General features: G+C 41.8%; 1 protein-coding gene across 7 annotated transcripts in view; it reads right to left on the reverse strand.

The window, feature by feature from the left end:
- Window positions 1-16658, reverse strand: part of LOC114883227 (fat-like cadherin-related tumor suppressor homolog) — a 291047-nt gene that overhangs the window by 26544 nt on the left and 247845 nt on the right. For all 7 annotated transcript variants that reach the window (XM_029176014.2, XM_029200842.2, XM_029200833.2 and 4 more), the window contains exons 4-6: window positions 15733-15839; window positions 14945-15149; window positions 7049-7110 (exon numbers count right to left, since the gene is read on the reverse strand). In XM_029176014.2, coding sequence (XP_029031847.2) covers window positions 7049-7110; window positions 14945-15149; window positions 15733-15839 — 374 coding nt within the window. The remainder of the gene's footprint in view (window positions 1-7048; window positions 7111-14944; window positions 15150-15732; window positions 15840-16658) is intronic.

Here is a 16658-nt window from a genome sequence, read left to right on the forward strand (position 1 = left end):
TTTCTCTTAATTGTCTGCCTGTTTTTGCCCACGAGTACGAAGTTTGTCTTCAATTAACGAACCAACCAGATTGTGTAATTAATAACTGCAGCACCGGAGGCGATGGTACCAAGAATGGCAGATTTCTCGAAAAAGATACTGGCGAAGTTTTGTTCTCCTCGAAAGAACTTATCGAATACAAGGACGACATCACGGGTATCGATGGCTTTTAAACGGGACAATTACCGTTTCGCGTCGAGGAATTCCTATAACCCCCGGCTATTTTTGACGTTCCACGAGATATCGGACCTTCCATTTCTACCTAAAATCTTCGACTCTTCGATATCCGAGTCGCAAAATCACTGATAACTTCTACGACCATGGACACGGTGAATTTTCGTTATCAGCAAGAATTCTACCCTCGCTATATTTTCTACCCTCCCTTTTAATGTTTATGCAGTTAAAAAGTATTTTATTCGAAAAATGTTCATAATGATATCTTATACAAATTTAACACGAAGTTTTATAATGAGAAAAGGGACTTCTACACGTGATAATGATAACGTTTAGATAGGTAATTGTGGTCAGCCTCGATAGAAAAGAAATTTCCTCCGAACTGAAGTCATGGAAAGTTTCGAAAGAAGATGTTCCTCTGCTTGAGACAAGCGTGGAGTTTGTACGAAGTCTGACAGGCGCGAACAACCGCCAGACGTCAAACTCAGATCTCGAGCAAGGAGAAAAGAGAGAAAGTCTGGTCAAGTAAATTCGTTTTATAAAGATTTTATCGTTGTTCCAGGACAGTTTTTCTCAAACTGTGTTTCGTGAAAGATTGCCGAAAATGGGCTTGTTTATAGTTGATTATAAATTGGTTGAATGTATCGCAAGATTCATGAGCATACCGAAAGGGCGAATGATCGTTGAATGGAAATCACGAAAATCAGAGAGGGTAGGCTTTGCCGCTTTAGAAATACAGACAATGGTACGTGAAAACGGACGGGTTCACGCATTCCTTTCTCTTTGTGTCAGACTTTTCCCGCGGTTGCTTCGTACTTTCTCCACTTCGCGATATTTATTCGGGCGTAGCACGCGGAATGCTTGCGGCTACACGATTCTCCCGTCAAGATTTTTGAATACCCATTCGTGATTAGTCATTCCTTTCTTCCTCTCTGTATTTTTACCCTTTTACGGTTGACCCGGTTTCCCTGTTGCTCTTCAACTCCCTCTGATTTTTGTTTTCTCCACTTTGTACCTTAGGATAATCTAACATTAATTAAATTTTTATATAATTGACTTCATATTCATTTGTTTTTATGTTTTTTAATATTCTATATGCTTACACTATCGTCTGCTACTTTTGCCTGATCATGATTTTCTACTGTCTGACTAAACCTTTACCGCGCCGTCTGACTATTCGTCTACTTATACTACTTACTACTTAACACGTTGAGCGCTACATCTAAAAGCGGAATTTCGGGCGTCCAGCGGGCGAGCTTGCCCGATTATTTTTACTCAAATAATATGTGTCTTATTTAAAAATATAACCGCAATTTAGTAGAAAAAATCGAACAAGATCGTCTGCCGGACACAGACGCATGCAATCGACGCTTTAGAAAAATAGAAAATTCCGCTTTAACACAAATCCTCACACTGAGGATAAATTTTGTAATCTAACTCTTCGATTTCTTATTTTAAGTTACTAGTTTTTATGAAAAAGTGAGATAATTGCCGAAAGTATAGGGGAACGTGTCCTTTCCGTCCTTAAACCCTGCAGTCTTTCAGAAGCACTTCAATTAAGAACCACGTTTCACACGTTCCATCCATCAGTCGGTAGTTCAAAGGAACTCAACAGCGAATAAAAGAAAAAAAGAAAGAAGTAAAGACATAGGATCGTCGTGTCACCTTGAAGATGGTCTGAGTGTTCTCCTCGAGTATCCTAGTCCTTCGTTCGTACGTTTTTGCGAGACTTCGCGTGCTCGAAAAGAACGGGAAAATTAAGCCAGGTGTCGTTGCAATTAGCTAACGGTGCAAAAAGGACACGAGGAATATCGATTAAGGGATTTAACGACGGGTTCGAGGATCCATACTAAGTATGAAGAGTAGAAAAAGGAGGAGGTGAGATACAAACAAAGGCGAAGTGTTAAAGAGAGAAAATTGAAGAAAAGGAAGAAGAAAAATTGGACTTTTATGTTGCTGAACGAGCCTTTTTCTTTCGTCGCTATGCTCGACGATCGATTCTTTCCCTTTTTCTCCGGTCTTCTTTCTCGCCCTCTCTTCCTTTCGCCGCCGTGCTCCTCTTCAACGTAATACGTGGCACGAAGCCCCTTTCCGGTTAACCACCTCGGAAAGATGCTGAATACGCGCGATATTTTTCTACGATGGCGCGTGGTCGTCTGACCGGAAATTGGCAGGCTTTACGTGCGGTCGAAAGCGATCGTACGTACACGTGTATACGAGCGTGCAAAACCTAAGAAAGGGGGTGTTAACAAGTACCAGCGGCTGCAAATGAAGCTTCTTACAAGTTCTACGCGAGTTGCATGCGAGATGTCGTTACGATGAAACCACCGAAGATACGACGCTGACGGTGCACATAGTCGATGCGCTGAATTTTGCAGAGAAAAAGGAAGGTATAGGTGAAACATGACCCGAGTGCCTAGTTAAGCATTCTTATTAATGTACTCGGTACGCGAGCTTCAGCTGCACGGGCCTGAAATATTTTAGCACGCGTCGCGTCACCGAGCGAGAGGAAGTGGCAAAGTGGCGGTGAGGCAGCACGGAACAGAGGAGAAAAAGCATGAAAAATCACACCTATTAATAAAGCGACAGCAAAAAGCTTACGGCCTGCTTAGCCGACAAGCTGCGCGTCGAGACTAAGCGGATAGCTTTCGCAGTTAGGCGGTCCGCGATGCAATATCTCGGATGTCGGCTACGATACAAGTAATTTTCCACGAAACCAGATCCGTCCTGTTCCCGTATAAATCTTCTCCGTTAACAATATTCAATTTATTAAATGGCAACATAAATACGTATCACGAGATCCCTCTTAATCTTCACCCTTATCCATTAACCCAACCGGTCTCTCTGTTAACTAAAACGCTCCTTTCAACCCGAACCACCGCGAAACTATGGATAAATAAGGTAACGAGAGAATGGAAACGCGATTCATTTAAGTTTCCATCGAGGCGAGAGAAACGAAGGGACGAGTTTCGATGGGTCCGCCTTTTCGGTTGCCGATGGTTGGCTTCAGTGCCCTTATTCTCCAGGCACGCTCCAGACACTCGACGGTATTCGAAGTAGGCTTGAAACTTGCTTACCGGGGTGCACAGGGCACCGAGTGTCTGCCAGATACAGTTTCGAGCACCTACTTCGAAATAGTGTGTTGAAATTTATGATCGACTTGGCTTCCGATGTACACGTACCGTTAAACTTTATGCGGATTCTTCATTAATTAAACGAATATCAGGTATCTCTCTATCAACATCGACGCGGTTACATCGAGGGAATTTCATCGTTGCCGACGGATATTCGGAGATTATTGGGAAAAATCTGTTTGAGGATTTTACATTAGTTGAGAAGAAACAAGCAATAGGTTGGTATAAATTGACAGAACAAGAACAAAAATGAAGTTTCATATTTTATATGGAAGAATACTTTTCAGCACTGTCTTTGCTAATTACGAACAAGAGGTTTCATCTGGGTATGTGCAGTTTTGATTGAAATATCTGAAAAGGGACAAAATATTTTAGCTCGCCCTTGTAATATCGTGGTTCTGATTACCTGTATGCAACTTTTCTCGATACATCAAAGTTAATGAAAAATATCGATAGCCTCGTTTAATTAGTGATATTAAAAGTTTTCAGCTCTTCGGGGTGCTATTTAAAAAATGAATACTGTTTAAAAATAGTGGCTGAACGAAAGAGGAAAGTTTTTACCTTCTCTGAGAAAGCTTCTACGTAGTCAAAGTTAAAATTATTTATCTTTCATTTAACGAGGAATAAAATTTTCACGTATGTATGCATTCCTATTTGTCTATCAAATATGATGATCGACGGGTTAAACAGTAAAATTAATTTAGCTGAAACTTGTGTGAACTTGCTGCATATCGAAAAACAATATGGAAACATTACCAGAGCAAAAACTCACATCACGGATGTTAAATACACGCTAGAACGGTGCTTTTATTTTATCGGAAACTTTAGGTTGAAAAGTTTTAAAACATTGTTAAAACGTTCTATTTGATCAACGCGAGGAAAAAATTGCAGTTGAATGAAGCCTGCAGCGCTTTTAACTACGAGAAGAAGGATACAAGTATCGGCCGTTCTTGCACTCGGGGAACAAAAGATTTCTTTGAAGCATTTTACTTCATGAAAACGAGATACATTTCACTCCTTCAGAAAAAGTTCCTTCAACTACAAAGTAATTCAATTGGCTTATTTATTTTCCTCGTTAAGCTCGCACGAACATCTTATTTTTCTTAAGTCTTTTGTGATTTACTTGCACATTCTGACAAATAATGCAGCGGCAATTATTGCTTTTATTGCAATTACGCGGAGAATGCAATGAACGTGTCGAACATTTTCGATGCTCTATGGGACGTAAAATCGGTCGAAACGATTGAAATCTCTTAACTGGACGACTAAAACGTTCTCTCGTTAGTTCAATTAAGGAGATTCTTGTTTTTCTTAACCGGGAGCTCGATTAATTATCGTCGAACGTTTATGGAAAACTGCGACACAAGTTGCGACAATAACTGGGTTAATTTTAACGGAAGAACGCCGAGTCAGCAATGCGATAATTAATTATTGCCCCCAACGAGCGGCTCAGCGACGTTTTTCTTTTTTCTACTCCCACTCGTTCATTTTTCTATCGATTTCCTTTGCGCGATTCATTAACGTCGTGGTCGAGAATCGGTCCATTGTAGCGTAGATAACGACGCTAATACAAATTTGTATTTCCGATATTAAATATCGTTCTCGATCATTATTTCGCGGCTCGGATTAATCCGGGACCGGGAAAAGGGGTCGAATATTTGCATTGCAAAGTTCCGTTCCTCCGAATCGAAATATAATTCGACCGAATCTCGCCATGTTTCATTCTATTGACACTAAATTGATGTAATTCCAGCTGTTCATCAATTGTAATTAATTCGTTTCGCGGCTCTTTAACGAAGTCGTTCTTCGAACGTTTATTTTTGTAAAACAGAAAGCAATTAAACTAATATTTGAGCCACAAAGTACCAAAGTTAATTGATTCACAATATCATCCTCAATATCAACTCAATAAAATTATCAAGATTTCAGAACTTTGGTTCGAGCGAGCCAAAGTGTTTCAGGCTACTAAAAATGAATAAAACGAACGGCTGAAGCGGGTTCTTCTTTTCCGCGCAATAAACACACGTTCCTTCAATTCGATTTTATGCCGCATAAATCGATTGACCGTAAACCAGTAGTCACATATGTGTTTTCCGAGTCGAGTTCTCTTCAACTTCACCTAAACAACACTTTGATAAATATCCCAGTTCGGATAAGGGTGTGTTCCATGGGAGAAATCGAACAAGCCAAAGGGCCATGCACCCCTTTATTCGGAGACACGTAAAAAGTCGTTAGAGGGTTGAAAACAGGCGCCACCCAGCCGTTTCCCATTTCGTCTCTATTTATTTCTAGCTCCTGTTGCGAACCTTTTCCCGAGATTGCTATACTCCTTTGCTCTTTCCATTGTAACGAAATTCCAACGTTTCACGATCCCCGCACACATACATATACACATGTAAAGAGAAAGAGAGAAACCAAGAAGGGCTGGTTCCTCGGAAGGGTCGTCGTTGGTACTCTTCCTTTAATCTGGACGCCAAGAGAAATCCCCGAGAGTCTCGAATGACGACCAGTCGAGAAATGCTTCACCTTGTCCCTCTTTCCTTAGATTTTCCATCTACTCGGCCCGTCGACACTTCTCTTCCTTTATTCTCGCCTCCATTCTCTCTAACCCCTTGTCTCTTGCTGTTTCCTGCCTAAGCTATGCCACCCTTGTCTGGTCGTCTCGTTTTCCAGGCACCAGATTCTCGCCTCATTTTACTTTTCAATCTTCAAGGAGGATACGATTTTCTTCCTCATTTCCAGTCTGACGATATTAGGAGAAGCGATTCCGCTAGGAGAAGGAACCGAAAGGAAACGGTGATTCGAGAGATTTGACAAAGCAGACAGGTCGAGACTAAACGCTCGAAAGGGTGAATCGGTAATCGAGCTATCGACTGTTAGCAACCCCCGTTTCGAGATTCGATTTACCTTATGGACTCGATCCTATCTACTATTCTCAGTTGTTCTTTACTGATACAGTTCGATCTTCGACACCCTTCTTTTGATCTTCTTTATGTTTCTCAGAACGATACAGAAAATAGAATCGGCACTGTTTAATTATTCAATTATCATTTTCAATACAAATCTTTGATGTCGCAGTAATATCAGCCGATAAATGAGACGCTTCGAGGAGTCACAAAGTGATGCGTCTACAGCGAGCAAGTAGTTTCGTTCTAGCAATTAGTAGGCCGTCTCTAAACAGCAATCTCGCGAAGAGAATCTACTATTAATCGTCTCGAACCAGGAAATTCGAGTATACTATCCTTGGCTCCTTTTATCGTGAATCCGACTTAACTCAACGCCTTGCAGGCTTGGATGCACGTCGTCGACGAGCGAAGCGCAAACAACCCTCTCGCCTCTACACATCCACGCGCGATTATACTTAGGCTAAGATGATTGTTTCGCCGAAGCAATCCACCTTCAGTCGAGGAACTATTAAGCTGGCTACAGAGCCTCGTCAACACTTTGCCAAGATCAGGTGCGAGAATCGAGTCGAAAGATAGACGATTAATAGATTTTTGGAGGATTTTGAGGGATTCCAAATTTTCAATTTAAATGCAAATTTAAAAGTTACCAAAAAATATTGCAACTCCAAGGACATTAATTAAAGGTTCAATTAATCGTGACCTAATTAAGCGATGCCCTACTATTTGGGACTCTGTCAGATAACACTGATTCAATTTCAATATTTTTCCAGAAAAATAATTTATATGCAAACTCACCTCGAGAACGTGTTCCGCCTGATTTTCTCGATCGAGTTTCCGGCCACTGGTCGTGATCAAACCTGAAACATAATGGAATCAAATATTATGTCAGGACATTGGACGAAGCTTATAATACAGATGGAACGTTTGCTATTTTTCAGGTTCTCGTATTTCAGGTCATAAGTTCATTCTTTTTTCTTTTAAATAAAGATTTATGTACAATAAAAGGAAAGATTTCATTTTTGGTATCTTTTCTGGTACTTCTGTAGAGTTAATTATTTGTCAAGTACTGATTCATTTAATACATCCTACGAGACAAGGTTCGTAGAGATTAGAGCATCGAACGACGCTTAATAAATCCCGATTGAACGGTGTTTCAATTAAGGTTTCTCGGTGACATTTTATCGTCCGTTCGACCGGTAAACCGACGTCACGGAACAAGCCGAGCGACGATTCTCCACCGGCAATTTGTAGAGGAATGAAAAGACCTCAATTAGCGGAACAAAGATTGGTCCGATAAAACGGATTCGACGGAATTATAGCGTTCAGATTTAACCGGATGCCAGTCGAGCGTTTGAACTCTTCTCTCTATTCTTTCCGCTGTTATTCGATTTTTCTCTTCGTTCTGTTACCTTCTACCTTTCTCTTTGTTTCGTTCACGAATTCGTCCCGGAAAAATTCCAACTCCGACGATGACTAAAGACAGAACAAAACGTTCCCCATTTAACTCCCCGGTATCCTTTCAAAATATACAAAATGCAATACCATTGTAGGTCTGGGTTACAATTGATCCGGTTCAACTGAAGAACAGAGAAAAGAAACAGGAAATTGAAAAAAGGTGACATTTCTTTTCGTTCCCCTCGATGTAATCTCGGTCTATGATGCAAATAGGAATTAAAACAGTTTCCGAGGACAACGTTTTTGACTGCAGGACAGGAGACTTAGCCAGCCACGGACGGTTTCCGGTTTTCGAACGAAACGTCCCTGGAAGCGACGGAACAAGAACGAAGCCCCTGAAAATATGCCCGGTACACCAGCGAGCCGTGGTGTTCCTCTCATGTTCCTCTTTCTTTTTTTTTTCCTTGCGGTTTCTACGGCTTCCGGTAACAGCGACAAACGGCACAGATTTTATATTCCTTCTCCAACAGGAAGTACTAATCACGTTAGGGGGAAGCCGTGTTTCTGTTCGCGGAATCTCCTCGTTCGACGCAGACACGCGTGCGGGAAATTTTCAAACTTCCGTTCCGACGACTCGTTAGACTTGGACGAACGAGTTTCGTAGTAACGAAACACCTATAACGAGGCTATGATCGTTGGGGTTAATTATCGAGGAGAAGCGAGCGTGATAATTATGAAAGTTCGACCGACCGCTATGGAAGTCCTGCGTTTTCTGAATATTTCATGTTTGATAGGATAAAAAATGGCGAAATCGTGCCGAGCTCAAAATTTCCCTCGAGTACTTACAACTAAGTGTAATAACTATAATAACATGATTGGTGGAGGAGATAAGACGCGAACAGCGAGCTTTGGGAATAAGTGCAGAAAATTTCTCGTGATCGAGTGCATCGGGTATCGACACGGCCGTCAAGTGCAACGTCATTGTCCCCGTGCTCGTCGATGCGATTTCTCTGTCCTGGGATTCGACACGAAGCTAGTAATAACAGCAGACATTCTACTGGCGCTCTTTTCTCGCCGGAATCACGGGTAAAACGAAAAAGGGGAATGAACTACTGGTATGAGCTAAGAAAAATGGAGTAAAAGCGGGGAAATGTACACGGTGAATCTGAAAGGCTCCTTGCAAGATTTACTATCAATTCAAGACTTAACAATTAAAAAAAGTTTTCTTCAAACGCTGGTTAATTAAAGTACTTTGTCATTGGTACCTGATACGTCGAGAAACAGATGGATAAAATACGACTTCAAAGGGTTGCTTCACTTTTTTCAGATAATTGAAATGAAAAAATCATCAAGAATATTTGGTACCTTTTTTAAATTTCAAAATGCACTAAAGAGATAATATTCGCGAATTTCGCGTCACCCTGTACATACAAAGAAGCGCGAGACGCGAGAAACGAGAGGTCGCAGTGCGTTAAAAGAAAAAAAAACCGAAATGGAGAAAAGCTATATGATGGAGAGAGGGGAGACGAACATAGAACTCCGCAGCGTGGAACGCATTTGAATAATTGCTTTTCGTTTTATTTCTCGCTCTCATCATGTCGACGATGTTGTCTGCTTGGCCGATGCACCGATTCACCCCGTCTGTGCGCACCCACCAATGCCGTCACGTGCAGACTGACTCTCATCATGGAAAATTCGTTATTGGAAATCAAGGAAGCACGAAAAAACTATTCACGATATCATCAAATATTATGAAACAATTTTTCAAGAATGGTAGCAAAATTGAAAACACGAGTTACAGTGGTCGAGAATTTTTTTAAGCAGAAAGAATCATTTTCTTTGGTGGTGTCTAGCTAGAAAATGTTTGCGACCTGACTTTTATATCGGTTCGTTGCGGGTCCTGCAGCAAGGAAGTCCGCAACGGTTCGTGTTGGATTTATTTTCGCTCCACCCCTCTGAGGACGCCACCCCGGGACGTTTTCGACGACGTTCATCCTCGGGCGTGGATTTCGAAGCCCGTCGGGAGCATACTTTATGACGGGAGGTGAAAAATGCTCGCTGGAAAGCCGTGCGACGCGCGATCCTCTCGTGAGAAAATTTTTTACTTCCGCTCGGAACGGAACATCACCGACGTGTACGAGCGACGAAGAGCCGACGCAGAAGCTGCATGCGATTTAGCGAAGTTGCGTATGCGCTCGGGGATCAGTGGTAACATGAAAATGCGCTACGATGAAGCGTCGTTTTATACATGGCTGAGAGAACGAAGATTTCAAGTGGATCTTTGAATATCTTAAGGATTGTTGAAAAGGATGAGGCTAACAACGCTATTGCAGATGTATGTATAAAATATACACTGCGAAAATTGCAAATTTTCCTTGGCATAAGAAAATGGAAATTTCGTGTCAGTTTGCCAAGGATTATCATGAATTTATGGTGTCAAAGTTTAACCACTGTAAGGCGATTCAAGAAAGAAGCTGGTCGATTAATTACACGCTATGTTATTTGGGTATGTAAATTAATTATCTTGGCTCGGCGATCGTCAAAGGGATGCCGCGAAGTCAAGTGAGCCACTATGCTTTGAAATTTAACGAACCACCTTCGCAAGAGGAGCTGGACGACGATCACCATTAATGCGCGTATATGACGAATTGAAACAATTGCTACCCCGATCGACGTGTACGTACCCACGTGTGCCTCTTTGAATTGCAAATTCGTCGTGCAATCTCTGAAATCCTCCCCGGATCCCGTTTTCGGTCACACGTCCGTCGACCTTCTAGCTATTCGATTGTCGCTCGAATAAACTCGCAAACGCCATCACGCCGGTCGGATGCTAGATGTCGTCGATCCAGTCCCGGCTCGCAGAAATTTCATTCGAAATTTCCATACGAACAGGTGGTAAATGAAGGAACTCGCGACGGGTTAAAAATAAAGAAAGAAAATCGTGTTTCGGGTAAACGAATTCACGGGCCGAGGATGAACTTGTCGACGATTTGATGCGACGCGCGGAACGATGGAGAGGCTGGTCACGTTTGAGAAATTAAATTTGGAACGTGAGAGAAAGCGGCGATAGGTTACAACGGATGTATGATCGAAATTAACGAAAATTGAGGAACAAACGAGCGAAGGGCGTACGGCATCGGTGTTTAAGCGCGAAGGTAAAATAATACAAAGTATTAAGCTTTAATTACATTACGGTGTAATTTAATTTCAGCCAGAGATCAGAGGGGATACCCGGATGTCATTCATCACGGTGAAAGCGCATCAGTGAGACTCTTGGAGATGGTCTGCATCGATGTTCTTCAAGATATATCGAAACGAAAGTGAGTATATTAAGCTTTCCATTTACCACTTTGTGTAATTAATATAATATTAAACCTGTTTGCAATTTATATTCCATCCAGTATATCATTTCATTCCGAAACTATACGCAACTCGTTGAGTTTGTTGAATTCTTAAAACTGAGCTTCGGATTTCTAACATCAACCAATTACAAGAATAATATTAATTTTATCGTTGGTAAGAATGGCGTCGATCCAGTGACCGAACGATATATCGCATCCGCGACGAGGGAGCGTAATTTCACCGGATTTTGTTAATGCAATTACGTGCACATAACCAACACGTTTATTCCGTCCCTTTTCCCATTCAGTAGCGCGAGCGAAACGAGTTCGCGGAAAGGAAAATTGCAGTTGGCCCCGAGCCTAATATAATTCTTATTTAATAACCCTCTAACGCCGCTTAATGCGGCGAAATGTAACGGTGAACGAGGGGGTAAGCGCGACGAATTTCCTATCCGACTAAAATGGCCCGCAACGAACGAACCGCCGCGATAAACGCTCAGCCGAACAACTACGAACGAGATTGCGTAAGTTATTGCTTGGCGAATCAGCGCCGCACGATCTCGCCTCGTATTAACGTTGCGGTTACGGTCAACCGGCATTATTGTTCTTATTTAAAGAAACTCGGGGAATAATAACGGATAACGACGGCGTTTTGGGAACGGTGCGCTGTTGGCGAGATTAGATCGGATACGGCGAGCTCTAACCAGCCGTGTAATATGTTGTAGCTCGGGGAAACGAGCATGAAAGCCAGTTGAATGCACCGGCCTCCTATCTGTAACCATCACGCTACACTATGCTTTTTGATATCTAATAAAACGAGACACTTAACCATTGTGTTTGTTTGAAAATTTATTTTAAATTAGTTTTATGAAATTATTAGTTGCTAAAAATTAGAAACAAGAATATTATTGCGAGAAATTTAAATAAAATACAGAGATTACCGTAAGCGTTGCACCGTGCGTCGCCGATTTTCCGGATGAATTCTTGGTACGTATACGGAGCGGGTTGACAGAGAAAATTTCTAAGTTCCCAAGTTCCTATTTCGCCAATTTGACGAAATAAAAGTTGGAAGTCTCGAGTATCAAAGTTCGGAACCTAAGATTTGCAGCGAAAGTGGTAACACGAGCGGAAGTGGCAACGCAAAGAAAGATGAAACGTATCGCTCTTAAATGTCATCGGGTTATCTTCGACTGATGTCCGTATGGTCTTCGCGAGAAGTACATATTCCCGGCCGCTCGTTTTATCGTCGATTCCCGGAGTGCATTCACGCTGCGATAAGTACGCAGCTTCGTCGTTTCTTATTTCTTTTTTATTCTCGATCCAACTGACTGCCGCATTAAAGCGACGCCGGTCCGTTGAACACGTTTTTATTTTATCGAACGGGTCGCGCTTCGGCTGACCGACTACCTCGCGAATAAATCGTACTCCCTGTTCCGGCGAATTTCTTTTACTTTCTTCTTCGTATCGAGCGCGCTCTAAAAGGATGCTGCTCCGTCAGGATGGTCGGAGATTGTTGTACATGCACCTTTTTGTTAAGAGAGATTTGGATAATTCAGCGGCGTCGTGAATCGCCACGGTGGTTATCAGTGACGAGAGTTCCAAAAACACGGTTAAGTAATTAACAAACGAAGCAAGAAGAAGAATTTTTAATGCAACCAAAATTAGGGAAAAGTACGAAAGCATGTAACGATGTCTGAATATGTTAAGAGAGTGGTAACACAATTTCGGACGAGGATAGCCAAGAAGGAAAGTTTGTTGCGATTCGGAGAGACTGATGAATACAAATCAACGTACGTTCAACTTTTTAATTGCAAGCTGCCTTCTACCGGTGTAAGCAATTTTCCTGCTAACATCGATCTTCGAGATGACTGCGGATAAATGGCTGCTTACGAAACTTCCGGAAGAAAGCCGATCCCCGCCTGAAGGAGCTCGATGGATGTGTAACTTCGATTGCAAGTTCTCTGTTCGTTCCACGCTCGTTTGTAATTAACGGCCCTGAACTTCGCGTAGGGAGAGGCGCGAAGGGGTGACGCGAAGAAACGAAACGAAACGAAACGAAACGAAACGAAACGGAACGTTTGAAGGGGAAAATTTATACGGTATCCTGTTCGACGAGATTTATTTCTCAACTTTTGAAGCTCCCGGTGGTTCCACTTTGCTTCATACCGTATTTACGAGCCAGAAGGAGAGAAGTTGCCTTCGAGAAACCTTTGATTGCCGGTGCGACTTTGATAGCGTTAAGTAATTGGTTAATGAAGATTTTTATATCGCACTATGCCATTAAACGACACGAGGTTTCACTTATTAACCAGAAAAGGTGACTCATTTATCATTCGAGTGAAAGGTACACTTACTTCCATAGTTTCTACCACTTAAAAAGTGTCGCAGTGATAAGATCAATCATAAGTCAGACGGTACGGTATCAAAGACGCAGAGCAAACGAGTTACAAATTCTCAACGAAATTCGTGTAATTTTCCTCCTCTTTTTAAACGTTTTATCTTATTACGATGGGAAATAATCTTCTCGCAATTCGATAGGCACTCTTTTGATGAAATTAAATTCGCGACGATCAACGTGTGAAATATATGTATATTTATACTTAAACTGATCTCGTTAGTTATTTCATTGCTACTATTTGAAGTCATTAAGATCTGCTAGATCCTCGGCATTAGCATATTCTTGAATATAGAATCGACGATTACCAGAAGGAACTCAATGAAGACGGCAATAGCTGCTTCCTCGGATCCCTGGCTCGAGGTTCAAATTAAAAGTCCAATTTCACCATCGCGGCTCATTTAAAAGTCCAATTTAATCGCTCAGCCGCCTCCCGCCAAGATTATTCACGAAGAATCGAATCGAATTTGTATCGCAAATTGTCTTGTATTAAAATTGATTCTAGCCCGGCCTTGTCTGCGTGCCCATTTACGCGCGGTATCCATCGAATTCGCCTTTTTTTTTTCTTTTTCAATAACGACTTTCCGACTTTTCATCGTTTCATAACCGAGTACGACCTGACGCGGTCGAGAAACGATGAATAATGAATCGGAGTTCGATCAAGGCGAATTTGCATGTGTTAGCCGCGTTACAGGACGAATACAACAACGGCGTTTTTCTTTCGCCGGTGTGTCGCTCGTTCGTCTCGAACATTGTTAATAGATTCAACGGGGATTGTTAATATACCCCGCGGTGAACACACGATAAAAGGAAATCCTTTTATCGGCTAATATTCTACGTTACAGGATATTCAATTTGTAACTTTCGTTATTAATCCCGATGAAAGAGAGGGTAACGATGAATAAAGAGCTTTCCTGATTGTTCGAAATTTAATTGTAATTAAATTAACTCTCGCGATTATCGACAGCGAGAATTCCAATTATTCAGAATACGATTGTTCTACTTTTTAATTTAATATAAAATCTGCACAATCTTTTTGGTCATATCCAATATATTAACATTCACTTTGCTTTGTGTCATTATATTGCATCTAATTCACTATTGCAACAAGCCCGCTTCTCAACAAGCTCTTACGTCTTTAATTCTTGGTAAGAGCGATATATTGCGAGAAAAGGTCAATCACTGTGCCTCAACGCCGTTATTAACCAAATTGAGTGCAAAATTATCGTTCATTACGCCCAATCACTAGCGTCGTATCGAAGTCCAACATTCGCGAATTACCGAAACCGACGAGACTCGATGCAGGGAACGCGTTCGCGAACTAAATCATTAAACCGATCGATTCGTTCTCGTAAATTGCCGAGAGTTTTCGATTGAAATTTGAAGAAACGATATCGCGAGTTCGTTTATTTTCGTACCGGAGCCCATTAAAATCCTCGTCCTGGCAAAATTGATCTCGTTACGAGCTACGAGAAGGAGGGTTACAGCAGCGCAGGCCAATCTATTTCGATTCTCGGCAAGATATTGCTCTTCGGACACGACTGGCCATGTGGAACTTACCGGTGGTGGAGTTGATGAGAAAATAACCCTCTGGATTGCCACTCGTGATGGAAAAGGTGAATTGTTGGGGCGAGACGTCGCGATCGAACGCCCGGATCTGCAGGACGCTCACACCTGCCGGAGAATTCTCCGGAACGGACGGATAATAAACCGGAACCTCGGTCAACGGGGTGTTGTCGTTCTCATCCAGCACCTCCACGTACACCTGTACAAACATATTAGTTATTTGGAGAAGAATTCTTCGCGAACGAATTACTTCTTTCTACGAGATAATCATTTCGGTCACACGTTGTATTTTCAAAATGATAGAACCTTAATTACTTGTACTATGATAAAATTTGAAGTATCAGTCTATCGTTGTAACGCAAATGTTCGATATGAGAGTCGCAATTAGTTGCTGTTTGCAACAGCAAATTAATTAATCAATTTGCATGTAGGTCGATCGTGTAATTTCGAAACTTGTCGAATAAACTACGTACACTACACGGAGGATCTCGTAGTGTATCAAGATGGGAAAAATGAATGGCACGGAAACTTCTATCAAGCGCTCGTATTGATTGGTCATCGTTCCACTTTCGAGAGTTCATGCAGGTAGAAAGTGGAGAACACTTGCTTCAATACTTTCCTCGATACAATGACGAAACTTCAACGAAGCTTCGGAATCGACGTTACAAAAGACAATACATTTCAAGCGCGATGAAATTTGTTCGCTGACACGAAATGTAAGATTCGTTCGTTAAGAGTATGGAGTTGAAAAAATAGGAAAATTCATTTTCTTTTATAAAAACCTGTAAGCTCGAGCTCAGAGGGACGACACCATGATCCTGCGCGTACACCGTCAACCAATATCCTCTCTTTGATTCCACATCCAGCACAGCCTTGGTCTTTATATTGCCTGGAACACGAAAGAAGCACGTTAACACTTTGGTAGTTCTTGTACACGATCTTAATAAAGAAAAAAGTAAAAATTACAAAATACATTAAATTCCGAGACAGAAAATTCTATAAGGAACAAATAAAATGGTTAGATCGAATCAGCCTTTCGTACAAGAGTCGCGGCCTCTCCGTTCACCGATAATTAAAAGAAAATCAGGGTATGGTTGAATTATGCCTAGCTAATAGAATATTTAAAAATGGTGGTGATTTATCGTAGAACCTTTGCACTTAGGCGATCTATCTCGGCTCGGGTTGAATGGAAACGAGTCTCGAGTTCCAGCGAGTAATCGAAAAGGTGGCATAAAAAGTAGATAAAGAGCGAACGAAAGAAAGACAGAGAGGGAGGTGAAAAAAAAAGGTTGTAGCATTACCACCTTGCAAGATAACTGGCAACAAGGACCGATATGAAATGACGTGCACGTACGTGGCGAGTTGCCAACCGTGCTTCTGATAGTGCAAAAATTGGACTGCATTCCTGGTGTTAACACGTCGAGCACGCTGTTCCGCGTGTCTTCGATCGTTTTTGCGAGATTCCGGTGCGCCTACCGGCCGCTTTTTTGTCTCGATACACACCGTCAATGGACCACGGCTTGGTTTATTACGGTATTAATGTAAAAGATAGCGGTAGATAAGTGGGAAGAGGGGCTGGATAAAAAGGAGCGAGGGAAGGTAGTAGGAGGGATTCGATTAATTAGCAATCCGAGATGTTACGTACGGGAGCAGATGTAGATTGTAATCAAGATTATCCCCGATTTGTTCTGTCAGTAATTGCATCTTC

Source organism: Osmia bicornis, chromosome 4, assembly GCF_907164935.1.
Source record: "Osmia bicornis bicornis chromosome 4, iOsmBic2.1, whole genome shotgun sequence".
NCBI lineage: Eukaryota > Metazoa > Arthropoda > Insecta > Hymenoptera > Megachilidae > Osmia > Osmia bicornis.